Raw genomic sequence first — 19,680 nt, forward strand, 5'->3', positions numbered from 1 at the left:
CTGTTGAACCGAAACTGCACAGCCCTAACCATTCCTCAGCTACAGAATACGCCAGTCAACCTCGCACTAGCAAAGACTTGTCTCTGATTGGTTTTTTTTTTGCACTAATGTCTTGTTTTTGCACACATTTTTTCCCCTCTTCAAAGGTTCCATTTTGTTATCAAAGTACGTATGCAGAATGCGACTCTGAGACTAGTCTTCTCCAGACAGCCACAAAATACAGAAAATCGTAGAGGTAGTTGAAAGAAAGACATCAATACCCACCCCCCCCCCCGCATGAAAAGAAACACAAGCTCACAAATCCCAAATACCCCCGATCCCTCCCTCGCACAAACACTAACAGATCACCCAAAAACCCCAGCCTACCAATTGGCAACAAGAAAGAATGGGTGAGAATGGGAGCTTCTTCCCAACTGTGATAAGACTGCTGAACGGATCCTGACCAGATCTGGGCCGTACCTTCCAAATATCCGGACCTGACTTGCACTACCTTACTTCCCCTTTTCTATTTTCTAATTCTGATTTATAATTTAAATTTTTATTATATTTACTTCGATTTGCACTTCAGGGAGCGCAAAGCGCAGGATCAAATATCGCTGTGATGATTGTACGCTCTAGTATCGATTGTTTGGTGACAATAAAGTAAGAACATGAAAAGAAAGATAGGACTGAAACAGGCCAATGTGATCTACAGTCCAATCTCAGAATTTCAATAATATCTCCGAGAGCATCAGGACCCAGTGGCTCCTCCGAGGGGAGTGACTCACCACTTTTCACCGCCCTTCACCTACTACGACTGGAAGTATTACCTCGACTGGTCTCTAAAGCACTGCATGGTCTAATGGCCAAACTACATCTCCAGTCTCCTGCTGCGTTATGAACCTTCCCGCGCTCTCAGGTTGTCTGGGCAAGTCTGCTTACGGTCCCCAGGGTCAAAACTAAACATGGTGAAGCCGCTTTTAGTTACCAGGCTCCACATCTCTGGAATAACCTTCCAGAGGGTCTGAAATCTGCCCCAACTTCAAGCTCTTTTAAATCGAGGTTTAAAACTTTTCTTTTCGCTGTAGCTTTCATCTCCTGCACTACCTTTTATTTCTTTTTTAATCTATTTATCATATCTATTTTTGTGTGATTTTATTCTTTTTCATATCGTCTTGTTCGACGTAAAGCAATTTGAACTGTCTTGTGTTTGAAAAGTGCGATACAAATAAACTTGCTGTGCCTCGTACAAGTTATGTTGTGTATGTCTGAACCTACGTTTTTAAAATTGTACCTGTACCTTACTGTTCTTCTGCACAAAACAATAAACTCAACTCGTACAACAAGCTGGAGGAACTCAGCAGGTCGGGCAGCATCCGTGGGAACGAGCAATCAACGTTTCGGGCCAAGACCCTTCGTCAGGACTGAAGAGGGAGGGGGCGGGGGCCCTATAAAGAAGGTGGGAGGAGGGTGGGAAGGAGAAGGCTGGTAGGTGCCAGGCAAAAAACCGGTAAGAGGAAAGATCAAGGGGTGAGGGAGGGGAAGCAGGGAGGGGATAGGCAGGAGAGGTGAAGAAGGAATGTAAAGGGAAAGCACTGTGTAGAAGGCGGCAGAATCATGAGAGAGGTGATAGGCAGCTGGAGGAGGAGGCAGAGTGAAACTGGGTTGGGGGAAGGGAGAGGAAGGGAATTACTGGAAGTTGGAGAATTCAGTGTTCATGCCAAGGGGTTGGAGACTACCCAGACAATATAACTCAACTCAACTTGGCTTCGCTTAAGACAAGTGTGACTCAGATCACAGGCCCGGGGTGTCGGATGGTTTGGGAAAATGTGAGGAAGAACAATTTGTACCTGTGGAAGACCTGCATGATGCTTCTGGTAACCTCGGTGAAAACACTGCTTCCCAGAGCTTGACTGCGACTGGGAATGACTTCCCCGGGGGGCTGTGCACATGCGCCGATCTCTTGCTCCTGTGGTTCACTGGGGTCGCAACTCACTCGCTCTGTGAATTCGAGGATCGCTTGATCCGGCAGCTTACCACAACTAGGACCATTGCAGAATGCCGAATGTTCGATTATTAGATCCGCAGGAATAGAACGAAAGCAAAGGGGGCACTCTGGCATTGCGTCTTTTCCTTGGCACCTTTCTAAATTAAAAGCAAAGCACACAGGTAAGAGTATTGTTAGTGTTAATGGCCTGCACTCTGACATTCCTGTTCACATAACCTCCTTGGGAACGATTAGCCTCAGGTTCTATACAGCACGCTGTCCAATAATGAGTCACATCGACTGGGACATGCTCCACCATCAATGGGAAAGATACTCCACTGTCAGCAGAGGGCCTGTGCCCCAGTACTGGCACTGACCTGTGTCTCTCCCGTTAGTGTGGTGTGTATGCCCCAGGGAGGGGCAGTGTCTGTTGAGTTAATCTTTGCGATTAAGTGCACCTTTTGAGACAGAACGGGGGGGGGGATTTGGGCAATAAAGTTCAAAGTACATTTATTATCAAAGTATGTATAAATTATACAACCTTGAGATTCATTCGAACTCAATATAAGTTTGCTGATGACACCACAATTGTAGGCCGTATCTTGGGTAATGATGAGTATGAGTACAGAGAGGAAATTAAGAACCTGGTGGCATGGTGCGAAGACAATAACCTATCCCTCAACGTCAGCAAGACGAAGGAATTGGTTGTTGGCTTCAGAAGGAGTAGCGGACCGCACAACCCCATCTACATCGGTGGTGCGCAGGTGGAACAGGTCAAAAGCTTTAAGTTCCTCGGGGTGAATATCACAAATTACCTGACTTGGTCTAACCAAGCAGAGTCCACTGCCAAGAAGGCCCACCAGCACCTTTACTTCCTGAGAAAGCTGAAGAGATTTGGCCTGTCCCCTAAAACCCTCACTAATTTTTATAGCTGCAGCGTAGAAAACATTCTTCTAGGGTGCATCACAACCTGGTATGGAAGTTGTCCTGTCCAAGACCGGAAGAAGCTGCAGAAGATCGTGAACATAGCCCAGCACATCACACAAACTGATCTTTCATCCTTGGACTCACCTTACACCGCACGCTGTCGGAGCAGTGCTGTCAGGATAATCAAGGACACGACCCACTCAGCCAACACACTTTTTGTCCCTCTTCCCTCCGGCAGAAGGTTCAGGAGCTTGAAGATTCATACGGCCAGATTTGGGAACAGCTTCTTTCCAACTGTGATAAGATTGCTGAACGGATCCTGACCCGGATCTGGGCCGTACCTTCCAAATATCCGGACCTGACTTGCACTACCTTACTTTCCCTTTTCTATTTTCTAATCATGATTCATAATTTAAATTTTTATTATATTTACTTCGGTTTGTACTCCAGGGAGTGCGAAGCACAGGATCAAATATCACTGTGATGATTGTACGCTCTAGTATCAATTGTTTGGTGACAATAAAGTATCTCCTGACAGGCAGCCACAGAACAAGCAACCCAAAAGAACCCGTTTAAAAACAAAGACAAGCACCCAATGTGCGGTGAGAGAGAGAAAAAAACCCAATTGTGCAAACAGCGTTTAGAACTAAAGTGAGTCCTCGGACACGAGGCCCAGAGCGGCTTTGGTCTCCATGCACTGAGGGGCAGAGTAAGTGTTGCAGAACACCAAGCAGAATCAGTCCGACCCTCGCCTCTCGTCCCGACACCCTGCTCTTACAATCCACCTGGCCCAAGACGGCAAGGAAAATGATTTACGGAGAATGGCAGGGCGGTTGACACACAGGGCGGTTGACACACAGGGCGGTTGACACACAGGGCGGTTGACACACAGGGCTGTTGACACACAGGGCTGTTGACACACAGGGCGGTTGACACACAGGGCGGTTGACACACAGGGCGGTTGCTGATGTTACCTGTGTCAGGGTGTGGAACCTCAGATGTCTCTGATGGGGAAGCAGGTTCCCCTTCCTCAGCTTGCTGGACGTCAGGGGTACAGGCTACCTGCTGAAAGACAAGAACATTAACCCCCACAAACAAGGGAAGATCTGCAGATGCTGGAAAGCTACGTAACAAGCACAAAATGCTGGAGGAACCCAGCAGGCCAGGTAGCGTCTGTGGAAAAAGAGTACAGTCGACATCGGGGGCCAAGCCCTGCCGAAGGGTCTCGGCCCGAAACGTTGACTGTTTACTCCTTTTCGTAGATGCTGCCCGGCCTGCTGAGATCCTCCAGCATTTTGCGTGTGTAACATTAACCCCCAAACAACAGGAGGCAAACTCTTCCCATCAATCATCCCTCAGTGGCCTGTACAGGAAACCTGACAACTTTACTGTCCCTTGCCCCTCACAGGGAAGACCTCCACAACAGGTGGTTTAAAGTTGCTTAGGTCATGACAGCTCACATGATGCAGCCCCTTTCTGTGTGTGTGTGTGCGCAAATCGGCGATGCTTTAAACCAGACGGTGGTTAGTGAGGGGAGAGATGAAAGTCTGGAACGAGGGAAACTCTAAGTCGAAAAGAAAGATCAAGGCGAATAGTGTGTGAAAAACATCAGAAATCCAAAGTGAATTTGGTTGACCAATTTCTTTGAGCTGCTGTGTGTCCATCATGGCCAACGATAATAGGAGTGACCATTGCACTGGGGTATTTCCACTCTCTCAACCTCAGAAGTCCAGATCCAGTGGTCCGAACGAGCGGCACCAATGGGGCCTTCCTTGGTCGCAGAGGATGACCATGAGCTCCTTTGAGCAGCTAACAGGAAAGTAAAAGAATGGTACCGTAGATAAAATAGATCAAGGTCAGAATGAAGAGCGAGGACAAACAGCAGAAAATTCATAGAATCTCCGTGGTCTCTCCAGGTGCTCCAGTTTTCTCCCTCGTCCTAAATATGTGCAGGTTGATTCCTCCAAATGGTCCCTAATGTGTAACGTTGAGGTGTGCGGTGTCGCCCGTTATGGCCGCAGGGAGAGAGACGTCGAAGCCAGTGCGCTCCACTGGCGCAGCACCCGGGCTGGATTTGGTGCTGCCCCCACCCCAAGTGTTCACTTGGCAGAAGTATGGACTATATACATGTGTGTTTTCTGTGATTTTATTATTTATATTCTACATGTGCTTGCTGTCTTGTAAGTGGAAGGACTGGGCCTCGAGCCATGGTGTCGCCCGCCTCCAGCCGCTGGGAGAGAGGTGTCAGAGCCAGAGTGCTCCACCGGGGGCAGTGTGGCGCAGTGTCCAGGCTGGGGTAGGTGCTGCCCCCTGGTGTTCATTCAGCAGAAGACAAGCTCTGTTGTGGTCATCAGCAGATCTGATTGGCATTGTATGGGGCTCTTTTACTGAGAGGCTGTATCTTTTTTATCTTGTACGTGCTATGCGTTCTTTGTGCGGTGTGTACCTGTTGGTATTATGTTTTGCACTTTGACCCTGTAGTAACACTGTCTTGTTTGTCTGTGTTTGCGAGTATTCCTGTATGGTTGAATGACAATTAAACTTGAATTGAAGATTTTTCATTGTACCTCAAAGTATGCAAGACAAGTATTTCTCTGCAACTTGGCACATATGACAATAATAAACCAATCTATGAATCATATTGCACAGAAAAAGGCCCTTTGGCCCATTGGGTCCCTGCTGACCCATTTACAGCAATCCTACTTTAATTCACCCCGCACTCCCATCAACTTCCCCCAGATTTCACTACCCATCTACACGAGAGACCATTCAGAGTAGTCAGTTTTCACTTCCTTGGGATGCGGGAGACCTGTCCAGTCACAGGGAGCGCGTGCAGACTCTACACAGACAGCATCAGATGTCCCGATGGAACTCGGGTCACAGGAGCTGTGAAATGGCAGCTCTATTTGCCAATGTGGCGCTGAGGAAGGTTTGCCAGCTGGCATTGACAGAGAGCAGAGTACAAGTGAAAGGCTGCTGTTCACAGTGGATGAAGGTGACTGGACAGCTGGGTCATGGGACAAATCATCCATCATCATTTTGAATACAGGGCAGGCTTGAGGGGCTGAATGGCCTACTCCTGCTCCTATTTTCTTGAGTTCTAACGTTCTGATAGTGTTCAATAGCAGGGAATTAATGCTGGCCCCAAAGCTGTTCACAACTTACATCAAAAATTTAGATTCTGTAATTAAAATTGCTGGGCCGGCTGGTGGTGTAGTGGCATCAGCACTGGACTTTGAGGCAGAAGGTCCTGAGTTCAAACCCAGGCGGGTATCTGTGAGGAAGAAGGGCCTTACAATCTACTCCCGTACCTTGCCATGAAAACGTTATGGACCCTACAGTCCATGAGGGCACAAAGAGTGGGACTCAAATTAACGACTGAACAACAACAAATTAAAATTGCTATATCTAAACTCGTCAAAGTACTTAAGAGAACTGTAATAACTCAAAGACTCGTTACAGTACTTAAGAGAACTGTAATAACTCAAAGACTTTAACACCGAATACAAGAGATTCTGCAGCTCGAAATCCGAGGCAGCGCACACAAAATTCTGGAGGAACTCTGCAGATTGGGCAGCATCTATGGAGGGGACATCGACTGTCTATTCCTCTCCATAAATGATGCTTGATGATCTGCGTAAATACTTAATGCACCAATTATTGACAAATGAAAGACAAGATAGGTACAAGATGGTGCATTTCAGAAGACCAAGTGAATGCTGCAAACTTGAGGCACAAATATACTGACGACTTGCACCACAGGTTGGAAAGTTACTATATACATACATATATATAGATGGTACCTTTTACTTGTGTTCTCTCTCTCTATATACACACACAAAAAGTACCAGGAGTTTATTTTCAGCAAGTTTTATATTGCACTAATTACACTAAGCTTGCATCCAACCTTGATTGGAATACACGTAGAGAACTGGCGCCTTGGTAGTGTGGCAGTTAGCTCAACATTATTGCAACTCCGGGCAGAGTTCAGAATTCACAGTCGCTGGGTCCTGATGCTCTCAGAAATGTTACTGAAGTTTTGAGGTTTATGGATTGGACTGTAGTTCATATTGGCCTCTTTTAGTCCTATGTTTTTTTTTGTGTGTTCTCACCTATTCTTTCTTGCTGCCGATTGGCGGGCTGGGAGTTTGGATAATCTGTTAAGTTTTTGTGCAAAGAGGGGTTGGGGGTGTTCGGGGGTTTGTGTTTTTTAATCTCTTCCTTTTCGAGTGGGGGTAACTGATGTCTTTCTTTCAAATATTTATATGGTTTTCTTTATTCTATGACTATCTGGAGAAGACGAACCTCGGAGTTGTATTCTGCATACGTACTTTGATATTTGACCTCTGAGCTCCAACACACCAAGCTGCAACAGCATAAGGAGTTAGTATCCGGGAGGCTCCGGTTTCCTCCCACAGTCCTAAGACGTACTGGTTGGTAGGTCATATTGGTCATTGTAAATTGTCCTGTGATTAGGCTAGGGTTAAATAGGTGGGTTGCTGGGCAGCATGGCTCGAAGGGTCAGGGAGGGCCTGTTCTACACTGTATTGCTAAACAAACAAGGATACAGAGTTTCCAGGGGTGAGAGGAATGGTGACAGAGAGCAGAGAAGATTTACAAGGATGATACCCAAGACATAGGTGTGTACATATTAGGAGAAGATGAGCAGTCTTTTTCTTCCTTGAGAAAGGCGGGCTGAGGGGTGACCTACTTGAGGTTTTACAATTATGAACGGTTTAACTCAAGGAGAGATTGAAAAATATGTTTCCATTTATGGGGACAACATAACCAGACGCCAATGCTATAAAACAGCCACCAAGAAATTCAACGTGGAATTTAGAGGAAATAGTGGGAGGCCTGTGGAACTTGCTCCCACAGTGAGTGGTTGAACAGATTAGGGATGAAGAGATGACACTGAAACTTAGCTAAAAATGAAAGAGGAGGCTTGAATGAAGCATAAATGTCAGCATGGGCCGATTACACCGTTTTGGAACCATTCAAATTAACTGTTATTCACGGCAAATTGGCATTCGACTTACCAGCAACTGTATATCATTGATCTAGTAGGGGCACAGGCTACTTTCTGCCTACGTGAGAATTGGAGTTCTTGACAGCCACAGCCACAGGCATTCCGTGTGCTTAAAGATGAGATAGACTTTTCACACAATGGATTATGGAGATCTAGCAGGAAAATGAAGCTATGTTCATACTGAACAGAGCAGGACAGGCTCGAGTAAGTGTTTGCTTAGGCAGGGAGTCATAGCAAGATACCCCATGGGAACAGATCCTTTGGCCCATTGAGTCTTTATCCTTCATGAATCTCATTTTTATCCCTGCCACCACCCACCCCCCCCCCCACCCAAAGATTCAGCTGCAGACTTGGGGCAATATAGAGCGGACAAGTAACGTAACAGCCTTTGGGATTTGGGGAAATTTCTTTAAAAAGAGCTCCCAAAGGAAGCTCACACGGAGAGCATGCAAACTGCACAGGGGTGGCAGCCAAAGACCGGATTGAACCTGGGATGCTGGCGTTGTGAGGCAGCAGCTCTGCCGGCTAGGCCACTGGTCCCCTACCTTCCTGTGGCAGCGGAACGTGCAGAGTATGTGAAACTGTACCCTACCGAAAACCCATTCCACGGGGAGACGTGAAAAGTGCTGGCTGGGCTGATGATACTGACTTGCGCTGGCTAATTGGGATTGGTTATCACGGTGCGTTGCTGGTGGTGCCCAGTAACTGGTTTATTGCTGCCACATGCATCAAGATGAAGTGAAAAGCTTTGCTTCCATGCCATCCCGACACACCACTCCAAATACAAATACATTGAGGTAGTACAAAACAGAATGCAGACATTGGTGTTACGCTTGCAGAGAAAATGCATTACAGGTAGACAAATAACACTTTAAGACACAAGAGCAGAATTAAGCCATTTGATCATGACTGATTTATTTTCTCTCTCATACATTCTCCTGCCTTCTCTCCTCAATGCCCTTTACCAACCTCCACTTTAAATGTACCCAATGGCTTGGTCTCCACAGCCGTCTGTGGCAATGAGTTCCACAGATTCACCACCCTCTGGCTAAAGAAACTCCTCCTCTTCTCTGTTAGGGAACACCCTTCTGTTCTGAGGCTGTGACCTCGGAGTCTAGACTCCCCCACGGTTGGAAACACCCTCACCACGTCCAAATAAGGTGCAAGGGCCACGATGAGGTAGATTTAAAGATCGAGTCCATTGCTATAGTATGAAAGGTCCACTGAAAGTGGAGTCTGTTTGCCCCCCCCCCCATGTGATTTGACAGACTAATGGGGTCTTCGGGGTAGGTTCTAAATGCCCAAAACCCATATTTTCAAGAGGCCTCACCAACAAAGGAGAAAAGCGTATGAGATTAACTTACGGCACTTGGCACTGCGTTTTCTCCGGTCAATGAACCTTAAAAGCAAAACGAAAATCAGTGATTAGAACATAATTATCGCCATTACAGTCGGCCCTCCTTATCTACGGGTTCCACGTGCGCGGATTCAACCAACCGCGGATCGGGAAAACCCGGAAGTTCTCTCTCCAGCACTTGTTGTTTGAGTATGTACAGACTATTTTTTCTTGTTATTATTCCCTAAACAATACAGTATAACAACTATTTATATAGCATTTACATTGTATTAGGTTCTGGTATTATTTAGCGTCAGTTAGTCAAACGTTTTTCTTAGTATATAGTACATATTTTACCTTTCTATGCATATAAAACACTTACGAAACATACATATTTCAATAATTAAACCATTGCATTGCTTAGTGATAATTGTAGCTTTCATCGGGGCAGGGCCTTTCACATGCTCCATTAAAATTGTTCCGATCGTTGACTGACTGTAGCCTAACGCTTTTCCAATGACCGATGGCGTTTCACCTCTTTCCGATCGCTTTATTACTTCCACCTTATTTTTAATCGTGATTGTGATTATTTTCGTGAACAGAAACACCGCGGATTCAGAGCTGCACCGGGTCCTAATGTCCACCGCTCTGAGACATGTTAAATAAAGTCCGGGGTTCCGCTGGGTCCTAAAGGCCACCGCACTGATTCAGGTTAAATAAGGGACTTGTGCATCCGCATTTTTTGGTATCCGCGGGGGTCTCGGAACCAATCCCCCGCGGATAAGGAGGACCGACTGTATATCCAAAAGTCCACAGGATTAGTATACCTAACATCCGTGTCCTCTCCAGATTAATGCCACTAATTACCCTAATTATTGATTTGCAAGCCTGATATCCTTAAAAAAAAAGAGAGACTCTGGTTGGAGTCCTGTTTTTGATAGACAGAAGAAATGCCAGAAGAGTAGTCACAGAGTATCCTTAAAAATTGTGCAGCTTCCCACAAACTCTTGGCAATCTCGGGATCATAACCACAATGGAAGAATACAGTGGTTCGCACAACGGATTACAGTACAGATAATCCACAAATTACCTGTTGGTCCACAAATCAAACAGATCATCAATGACAGGCAATTTGAAGAACTTCTAGTGGGACCGGAGAAAATCACATGGAAGGCATTCAAGGATGCTGTTGAAAATTTTCTTGGCAACTACAGAGCACCAAACATGGTTGACAACATCCTTCAAACATACAAATCCGTGAAGTACAACATGTCAATAAAGGTTCATTTTCCGCATTCCCACTTAGACTTCGTCCCTGCAAAGTTTCGCGCTGTCAGTGACGAGCACGGTGAAAGGTTTCACCAGGACATTGTGGTCATGGAGAAACAGTTTCAGGGCAAATGGAATCCATCACTGCTGGCTGATTATTGTCGGACACTTAAGTAAGAAGCCTCAGACACTGAGTACAAATGAAAATCATCAACAAAACATTTTTAGTTTAGTTGAACTACTGCAAAGCATCAGCACCATTATGCAATTAAATGCATTATATTCAATAAAAGTTAATTTCTTGTTTCTCCAAATTCCTAAGCGGTACAATTAGTCTGAAATTATATTTGTGTTCTGCTTCAAGCGTTCTATCACAAGCAAAAAAAAAAAATTCTGAGGAAGCAACACTTTCTAAAAAATTAGTTGTCCAGTGTTATTTGCACCTGCAGTGTCCTGTGACAGCCCATGTTTTCCACTGGCATTCAGCCTCACCTTCATCGGGTTCTTCACGTCCAGTGCACTCCCACGCATGGTATTCAAGTATGGCGATGGGTAACTCTAGTCCACACATGGGACACTCCATCCTCATGTAGGCGAGACCTCCTGCTGGAATAATGTGGAGGACGTTAGTCTCTTAATCTCAGAAAGAGCAAGTCTTTCGTTTAAACTATCTACCTCTGATGTCTTTCTAGTTCTTCCCTGTCCAATGGTTTGCTATAATTCGTAAATAAGACCCACTCTCTCCAACTGTCTTATCTGGAGCCTCCCTGTCCACGAAGTCCTTAGGTATGTAATGGATCCATCCCTCTACTCTCTGCCCAGTGATGCACTCTTACCCTGGTCGATATATCATTTAATGCATGATAGCTGGATCTACACCAATCTGCTGTGCTTCCAGACATACTGTTGAAAGTGTCATGGTTTAGTACAGAAATCTGAATGTGCAGAAACATACAGAGCTGCACGGAGACGCAGGCTCTCTCCAATACATCACAGACACAATCCCCAATATCAGTATCTACATGAGGTGCTGCTTTAAGAAGGCTGCATCTGTCATCTTAAGGCACCACCCGGGCCATGCCGACTTCTCACACCTACCATCAGGAAGGAGGTAGAGAAGCCTGAAGTCCCATACCGCCAGGTTCAAGAACAGTTACCAGCCTTCAATCATTCAGTTCTTCAACACGCTGCACAAACCTCATCGTTACCTCGGTATAGCAACGCTGTGAACCACTTTGCACTACGCTGGGCATTTTTGTTTGTTCTAGTCGTGCTCTTTCTAGTAAAAATGTCTAATTTATATGTAATTTATGATTTTCGTGTGAATGCTGTTGGTCTCATGCTATGTGGCTGTGATGCCGCTGTGTTGGTTTTTAGTCACACCTGTACTTGTACGGATGACAATAAGCTCGACCTTGACTTCTCATGTCAGGTTACCCTGAAGCCTTTGATCCGTGGATTGCTCCCTCACCCCGACTGGTGAGTCTCATTCTGACAGCTTTATAACTGGTGAATCTCTGACTTCACATCAAATGTTATTGTCCGAGTTGGTTAGCTGGCTGTTTTCCTGTTTGGTTGCCAGCAGAAATGCTGATTGTTAGTGGTGCAAAAAGGTCTTCCTGTTATTTTGTCTCTCACACACACAGAGACACACACACACACACACACACACACACACCCCACCCCCCCCCCCCCCAAAACAGGCACTTGATGGTCAGCACCTGACTCAGTGGGCAGACGGCCTGTTTATTTACAGGATGTGTCACTCTAATACCAATCATACCGATCGATGTGAGGCACGTGGCCAAGTGGTTAAGGCGTTGGACTAGCAATCTGAAGGTCGTGACTTCGAGTCCCAGCCAAGGCAGCGTGTTGTGTCCTTGAGCCAGGCACAACCACACATTGCTCCAGTCTACCCAGCTGAAAACGGGTACTGGCAAAATGCTGGGGGTTAACCTCGCGATAGACTGGCATAGACTCTCAGTCGCTGCACGCCATGGAAACTGGCATAAGCTCTGGCCTGATGAGCCTATAGACTTTAACCCATACCGATCAATATATTCGGAATATTTCCGGACTGGCACTTCACAGAGATCAAGTGACATTACAGATTTGCAGGTTTTACCTTCACACACATCACAGGAAGAAGCCACTTTCAAAAAAAATGTGGTTAAGAAAAAGAGCTCGTCACACCCATCCCACTCCTCACTTCCTATCCAAGACCAGGGTTTCACTTCCTCAGCAAGACAGGGGTTTCAAACTCAACTACCTTATGTTCGAGAGCTCTTTGTGAACTCTCCTCACATCCCTGCAAGACTTACTATTTTCAGGGTAATCCCCTAATTATTAACTCCCCACCATCAAGGATACCTTCAAGAGGTGGTGTCTCAAGAAAGCCCCTCACCCTCCAGACCAGGACCTTTCCTCATTACTACCATCAGGGAAGGTGGTACAGGAGCCTGAAGATCCACCCCCAACAATTCAGAAACAGATACTTCAGATTTCTGAATGGTACATAAACACTTTCTGGTTATTCCTCATCTTTGCACCGTTTAATGTTTATGCAATGTTAACTCTTTGCACTGTACTGCCGCCACAAAACAAATTTCACACCACTTAAGTTAGTGGTAATAAAGCAGATTCTGATTCCATTCTGAAATAATTAGTTGCCTCTATACCAAATCTGCCGAGATACACCCTAGGATGCGCCGGGGCACATCATCAGTGACGCAACCTGGGGTAATCGGGCGTTTCGGATACCCTCGCCCAGGTGACCCAGCCAGGGTTGATCAGGTCCTGGTTTGTGTCCCAGCAGCACTGGTCACACCATCTGGAGGCTCGCTCAGCAGCTATGTGATGCTCTTTGCAGCCCCTCGTAATGCCAAGGGGACAGTAGGTTCCGAAGAGCGAACAGCCAACCAAACCCCTGTACCCCTCCTCTATCAGCTCGTATTGTACCCTCCACCCAGCTCTGGAACTGCTCGATCAGCCGCTCTCCTAGAATATTACAAATAGCAATTAAACTTCCCATTGATTCCTGTGTAAACCCATAGCACCCTCCAATCCTGGGAACATCCTCAGGACCCCCTCCGATGCTACATCCTGCTTCTTAAAGGCAGTGGCAACCAGACATCATAATCCACTGTCATTACTATACAAAGCTTGGACTGTGAGTGGTGGAAAATAGCTTTCTAATTCTGGGCTCCTGCATCATGAAGTGCCAGAGGAACGAATGTGCTATTTGAGGGTGAGTCATAAATGACGGGAAAAGGTGCACCATTTATCGGATTGTGCCAAGACACGGGAACTGAATCACCCGCATAGATTACGTGGTTGAATTAAGTTCGATATTGTGGACGGCCCTCTCCAAGAAAGCAAGAGAATCAGAATGCGGGACTAAAGGCCAGTACGTCAGTCAGGTGTGAGCTGGACTTGTTTCGAAGCAAAGATCAGCTGGACAGTCCTGATGAGAGATCTCGGCCCAAAGCATCGACTGCTTATTCCTTTCCAGAAATGCTGCCTAACTTGCTGAGTTCCTCAAGCATTTTGTGTGCGTTACTCTGGATTTCCAGCATCTGCAGAATCTCTTGTGTTTATGATCAGCTGGAAAATACAAGTTTTCTTTCAATATAATAAACAGCCAATATAAGCCCCCTAAACAGCACTGACTACCGAATGAGATCAGAGAATATTCACAAATTTATCTTGTACTCCTAAAATTGCACTTAAAATTAACTTGTCTGCCCTGAATTACAAAGGCTGTGGATGAATGTGGACAAAAAAACCTTGCAGAGGGTGGTCAGGGGAGCAGAGAAGGTTATTGGGGTCTCCCTACCCTCTGTCCAAGACCTCTTTCAGAGTCGATGTCTCCAGAAGACACGGTACATCATTAAAGACCCCTCACACCCTCTCCATGAACTGTTTGTTCTTCTGCCATCAGGTAAACGTTACAGGAGCATCAAAACTAAAACCACAAGGCTACTAAACAGCTTCCTCCCACAGGCAGTCAGACTGCTAAACAGCTGCTCTACCTGACTCTGCTTTGGACGCTTTTAACTTGCACTGGACACTTATAACTTGATTTTAACTGACATGTGGCTGTTGTGTTTTACTATTTATTGTTATGTTTATTATTTAGTGTTGCGTTTGTTATGTTATGATTGCACTGCTCCTGGGAAACGCTGTCTCACTCTGCCCTGCAGAGCTGACGTACGGTTAGAATGACAATAAAGTTTTTGAATCTTGAATCTGGAATGTGGCCATTTACTGTTGTCGGCAAACAAGTGCTGGAGAAACTCAGCAGGTCAGGCAGCATCTATGGTGGGAAATGGACAACTAACGTTTCAGGTCTAGGCTCTACTATGATTCATATGATATCACAGCTCCTGTCCCATCAGCAACGACTTGGTGGGAGCTGTAAGCATACGCTCCATATATGGAGGGAATGGTCCCATTAGGCAGTCATTGTCATCCATTGTTGTGTAATCATCTGCCCTCCTTTTTATGTCGACCCTCTCTATATTTGGACTTGTTGCCTTGACAGCCCAAACACCATTACTGTACGCTTGGGGTCAGTTGGACTTGGGCCAGAAAGGTTAACACAGATTCGATTTGGATTGTTCAACAGCACCTTTACTGTAAGTGGAATTTGGGAAGATCGTCACAGGGGGCAACCCACTATAATTATACATATTCTCTGTTTCAATGGTCTAACACTGGCTGCAAATGCCAATGTTAATTCAAGTTTGATAGTATTACTGGCTGTGAGTTGGAGGGCTAACTTTAGATTTCCTTGGAGGTGATGATTTAATGATGCTCAGTAATGGATGGACAAACGTGGTCCATTGCCACTCAACAATGCAGGGGACTCTTGAGATCTGACCCTCCTCTCACTTGTCTGACGCTGGGTGCAAGTCAGCCGGTGGGACGATGCCCTTTGCTTGCACAGTACGGGTTGCTCTTTCTTGTGGGAGCAATGCAGTGGGGGCGGGTTCCTAACTGGTAGCACCCCCACCCAACTTCCTCACCCCTCTCCTGTCGCCCTCACTTGATGAGGATGTCAAGGGTTCTGTATTAAGGAACAGTTAGGTTGCCACTTTACCACAAAGCGGCAAAAGCAAATTCTTCCAGCACAAAGGACATTGCAGCCCAGAACAGGCCATTCAGCCCACAACACTGTGCCAACCTTTTAACCCTTCCCTGCCACATAGCCCTTCATTTTCTGTCATCCATGTGCCCATCTAAGAGTTTCATATTTATGTCAACAGCTTTTACCTACATTCTTGGCCATAACACAGTCAATAATCTCCAGTTGTTGAGAGACTGGACTGTTGAATGCCATTATCTGAAGTAGCCGCTAATTCACCATGTCTTCCTTTAAGTTAAGTAAAGCTGCCATCTCACAGCTCAAGAAATCTATAGTTGATTCTGGCCTCTAGCGATGTCTGTGGTGGAGCACAGAACAGTACAGGCCCTTCAGCCCACAATGTTGTGCTGACCTTTTCATCTGCTCTAAAATCAATTTAACCCTCCCCTCCCATAAAGCCCTTCATTTTTCTATCATCCATCTAAGACCTATCTAAGAGTCTCTTAAGTGTCCCTAATGAATCTGCCACTACCACCACCCCTGGCGGAGAATGTCACCTGGTCCCTCAACACCAGCTCCATAGCAAAGAAAGCCCAGCAGAGTCTCTACTTTCTGCGAAGGCTGAGGAAAGTCCATCTCCCACCCCCCATCCTCACCACATTCTACAGGGGTTGTATTGAGAGCATCCTGAGCAGCTGCATCACTGCCTGGTTTGGAAATTGCACCATCTTGGTTTGCAAGACTCTGCAGCGGATAGTGAGGTCAGCTGGGAAGATCATCGGGGTCTCTCTTCCCACCATTAGACATTTACACCACACGCTGCATCCGCAATGCGAACAGCATTATGAAGGACCCCACACACCCTTCATACAAACTCTTCTCCCTCCTGCCATCTGGGAAAAGGCACCGAAGCATTCGGGCTCTCACGATGAGACTATGTAACAGTTTCTTCCCCCAAGCTATCAGACTCCTCAATACCCAGAGCCTGGACTGACACCAACTTACTGCCCTCTACTGTGCCTATTGTCTTATTTATTATTTATTGTAATGCCTGCACTGTCTTATGCAACTTATGCAGTCCTGGGTAGGTCTGTTGTCTAGTGTAGTTTTTACGTAGTTCAGTGTAGTTTTTGTACTGTTTCATGTAGCACCATGGTCCTGAAAAAAGTTGTCTCATTTTTACTATGTACTGTACCAGCAGTTATGGTCGAAATGACAATAAAAAGTGACTTGACTTGACTTGGCAGGGCGTTCCATGCATCCACTACCCTATACATTAAAAAAAACACTTACCTCTGACATCCCCCAAATACTCCCCTCCACTCAACTTAAAATTACGTCGCCTGGTCTTAGCCATTTCCGACCTGGCAGAAAGTCTCTGGCTGTCCACTCAATCGATGCCTCTTATCATCTTGTACACCTCCATCAAGTCACCTCTCATCCTCATTCACTCCAGAGAGAAAAGCCCTAGCTCGCTCAACCGACCCTCATAAGACACGCTCTCTAATCGATTCACTTAGTGTCACAGTAAGGAGCGCAAAAGTCGAAACTTGACTGCAGCACCTGCGACCTCAGACAACACTCGTGACCAAAGTTCCACATGAATTATACAAGACGGTGAAGAAAGTGGAGACTACAAAGCATGCAGAATTGAATTAATATTGATGACATACGTTGTGAAGTTTGCTGTTTTGCACCAGTACAGTGCAATGCATAAAAAAAAATGCTATAAATTACAATAAGAAATTTAGAATAAGAAAATTTACAGGTAGTGCAAAAGAAGAGAACAAAATTAGTGAAGCAGTGTTCATGAGTTGGTTCACTATCCGTTCAGAACGCTGATGCAATTAAACAAAAAACAGCTTCTTCCCTTCTACCAACCGACATCTGAAGGGATATTCAGCCCATGGACACTACCTCACTACTTTTTATTTCTGTGTTTGCACTACTTATTTATTATTTAATACTTGCTGTAATTCACATTTCTTTTCTCTCTCTATTATTGTGTATCGCTGCCACAAAGTCCAGACATTTCATGACGTATGCCGTTTGATATTAAACCTGATTCTGAAGGCACAAGTCCGTGGCAGTGCCAGAGGTGACCTGTGATGTTTTGTTGCTGAGGTAGGGTTGGGGTTGTGCTGTAGGTCAGTTCAAGGAACTGATGGTCGCAGGAAAGTAGCAGCTTCTGAACCTGGTGTCGTGGGGCTTAAGGCTCTAGTATCTCTTGCCCACTGGTCTCCGTTGGCCAATGCAACACTTTCTAAAACTCTTGATCCCTGTGCGCGACAGAGCAAGATGTGCACTCCCGCAGACCAGACATCAGATGAGGTAGAAATGCTGATCAAGAAAAGCCACGAGGCCAAGGGATGTGCCTATTCTCCATATTCCAAGTGTTCGACAGGGGCCGCTCTGCTGACTGAGAACGGAAAAACGTTCACAGGTGAGTAATCTGACCAGCACCTTACCCTCAAACTGTGCGCCCAGGTGACGAGACTGCATGTAATGGAGCTAAACGGAGATGAGGAGGAATTTCTTTAGCCAGGGGGTGGTGAGTCTGTGTGGAATTTAACGCCTCAGGCAGCTGTGGAGGGCAAGTCGTTGGATATACTTAGGCAGAGGTTGATAGATTCTTGATTAGTCAGGGCGTGGAAGGAGATGAGGAGAAGACAGGAGACTGGGGCTGAGAGGGAAAAATGGATCAGGCATTATGAAATGACAGAGTACACTCGATGGGCCAAATGGCCTAATTCTGCTCCCATCTCTTATGAACAATGCGCCAACTGAGTAAATATGTTGGGTGGAGACAACAAATTAATCAGCTTTAAGACCAGTTATGTAAGATTACACACCTGGAAAACACTATAGAGCATATATGTCAAACTCAAGGCCCGCGGTGGAATTATCTTTGGCCCGCGAGATAATATCTAATTACTATTAAAGCTGGCCCCAGTAATCGAAGCGCCTATGGCGTATGATATGGCTAATGCTGAGTTTATTCAGGTACCAGGTTTTCAGGGTTTTTAGTGTTTATTCGGCAGTCTTCTTCATAAGAAACGGAATTTGTAAAGTGAAACACTTTGTAGTTATAGCAGAGACTGAGACACATGAGAGCAGGCTGAAAAAACGGAGGCAACGAAAGCTGCGTTCGCACGCGTCCGACTGATCCGGCCCGCATGAAGCTGCATTTTGCTCAATCCGGCCCGTGACCTAAAATGAGTTTGACACCCCTGCAAGAGTTTTGATTCCTTATCTACTAACATGAGGGAAAGGCAACAAATGTTTTCAGTGCTCAACACTGGGACGTGGGAGTTGTTCAGTCATTTGTTTCAGCCAAATGGTTTTTTTGTCCTCTGGACTTCTGATGAACAAGGATTGATCTATTTAAATATCTGGAACAAACAAAAGTGCCGGATTAGCACATGGCCAAATGGGATTGAGACAGACTGTAAACTTGTGTCTCGAGTAATTTGATGCAGATCCTCCCTATCTGACAAATGCACAACTGACGTTCAGCCTGTTTAGGAGACTAGAGGGACAGATAGGGTTTGATTTGCTGGCTGCTACAGACATCTTCTGAGGGGTGGGAACTCGGTCTACGGCCTCATTTCCGATTTGCAGACTGCTCTGCTGAAGCGTTCTCAGGAACAGAAACCCATTGTAACCTGTACGACACTAACGACTAAAGCAGAGACTGGTTGATATTAGAGCACAACGAGAGATTAAAGTTCAGGAAGGAGGACTGCCTTATTGAATTGTGGAACAAAGGTGACTACACCTGCCCTTATATCTAAACCCAAGCCGTTCTCTTTCACCCGTCCTTGACTCTCCCTTTGTAATTTGCCGCACCTGATTTACAGTTGTGGTGTAAACAGGAGATAGGAACAAACCAGTCCTGAAACAGGATGAACAGGCCCGCAGGAAGAGCTGTACACGGGTCCCTGTCTATTGCCGCACAAGTGTTATGGGTGTCATGTTGTGTGGCACTAGTTTTCATAAATTAGAACGAGACCCCTCCGGTGACTGGGGAAGGGTAGAACCGTCCCCGGGGGTCAAGGAGGGGAAGT

The 19,680-nt window shown here is 45.9% G+C and overlaps 2 protein-coding genes across 2 annotated transcripts in view; one reads left to right on the forward strand and one right to left on the reverse strand.

Annotated features, from left to right (window-relative positions):
• LOC140719071 (uncharacterized) overlaps positions 1–19,680 on the reverse strand; it is a 98,419-nt gene that overhangs the window by 69,795 nt on the left and 8,944 nt on the right. The window contains exons 2-5 of the mRNA XM_073033447.1: positions 11,020–11,133; positions 9,287–9,321; positions 3,868–3,958; positions 1,830–2,124 (exon numbers count right to left, since the gene is read on the reverse strand). Of these exons, the coding sequence (XP_072889548.1) occupies positions 1,830–2,124; positions 3,868–3,958; positions 9,287–9,321; positions 11,020–11,116 (518 nt within the window). The 5' untranslated portion in view covers positions 11,117–11,133. The remainder of the gene's footprint in view (positions 1–1,829; positions 2,125–3,867; positions 3,959–9,286; positions 9,322–11,019; positions 11,134–19,680) is intronic.
• Positions 1–19,680, forward strand: part of LOC140719072 (cytidine deaminase-like) — a 36,391-nt gene that overhangs the window by 12,481 nt on the left and 4,230 nt on the right. Inside the window, exon 2 of the mRNA XM_073033448.1 lies at positions 17,906–18,056. Within this exon, the coding sequence (XP_072889549.1) occupies positions 17,912–18,056 (145 nt within the window). The 5' untranslated portion in view covers positions 17,906–17,911. The remainder of the gene's footprint in view (positions 1–17,905; positions 18,057–19,680) is intronic.

This window comes from Hemitrygon akajei, chromosome 31 (genome assembly GCF_048418815.1).
Source record: "Hemitrygon akajei chromosome 31, sHemAka1.3, whole genome shotgun sequence".
In the NCBI taxonomy this organism is placed as follows: Eukaryota; Metazoa; Chordata; class Chondrichthyes; order Myliobatiformes; family Dasyatidae; genus Hemitrygon; species Hemitrygon akajei.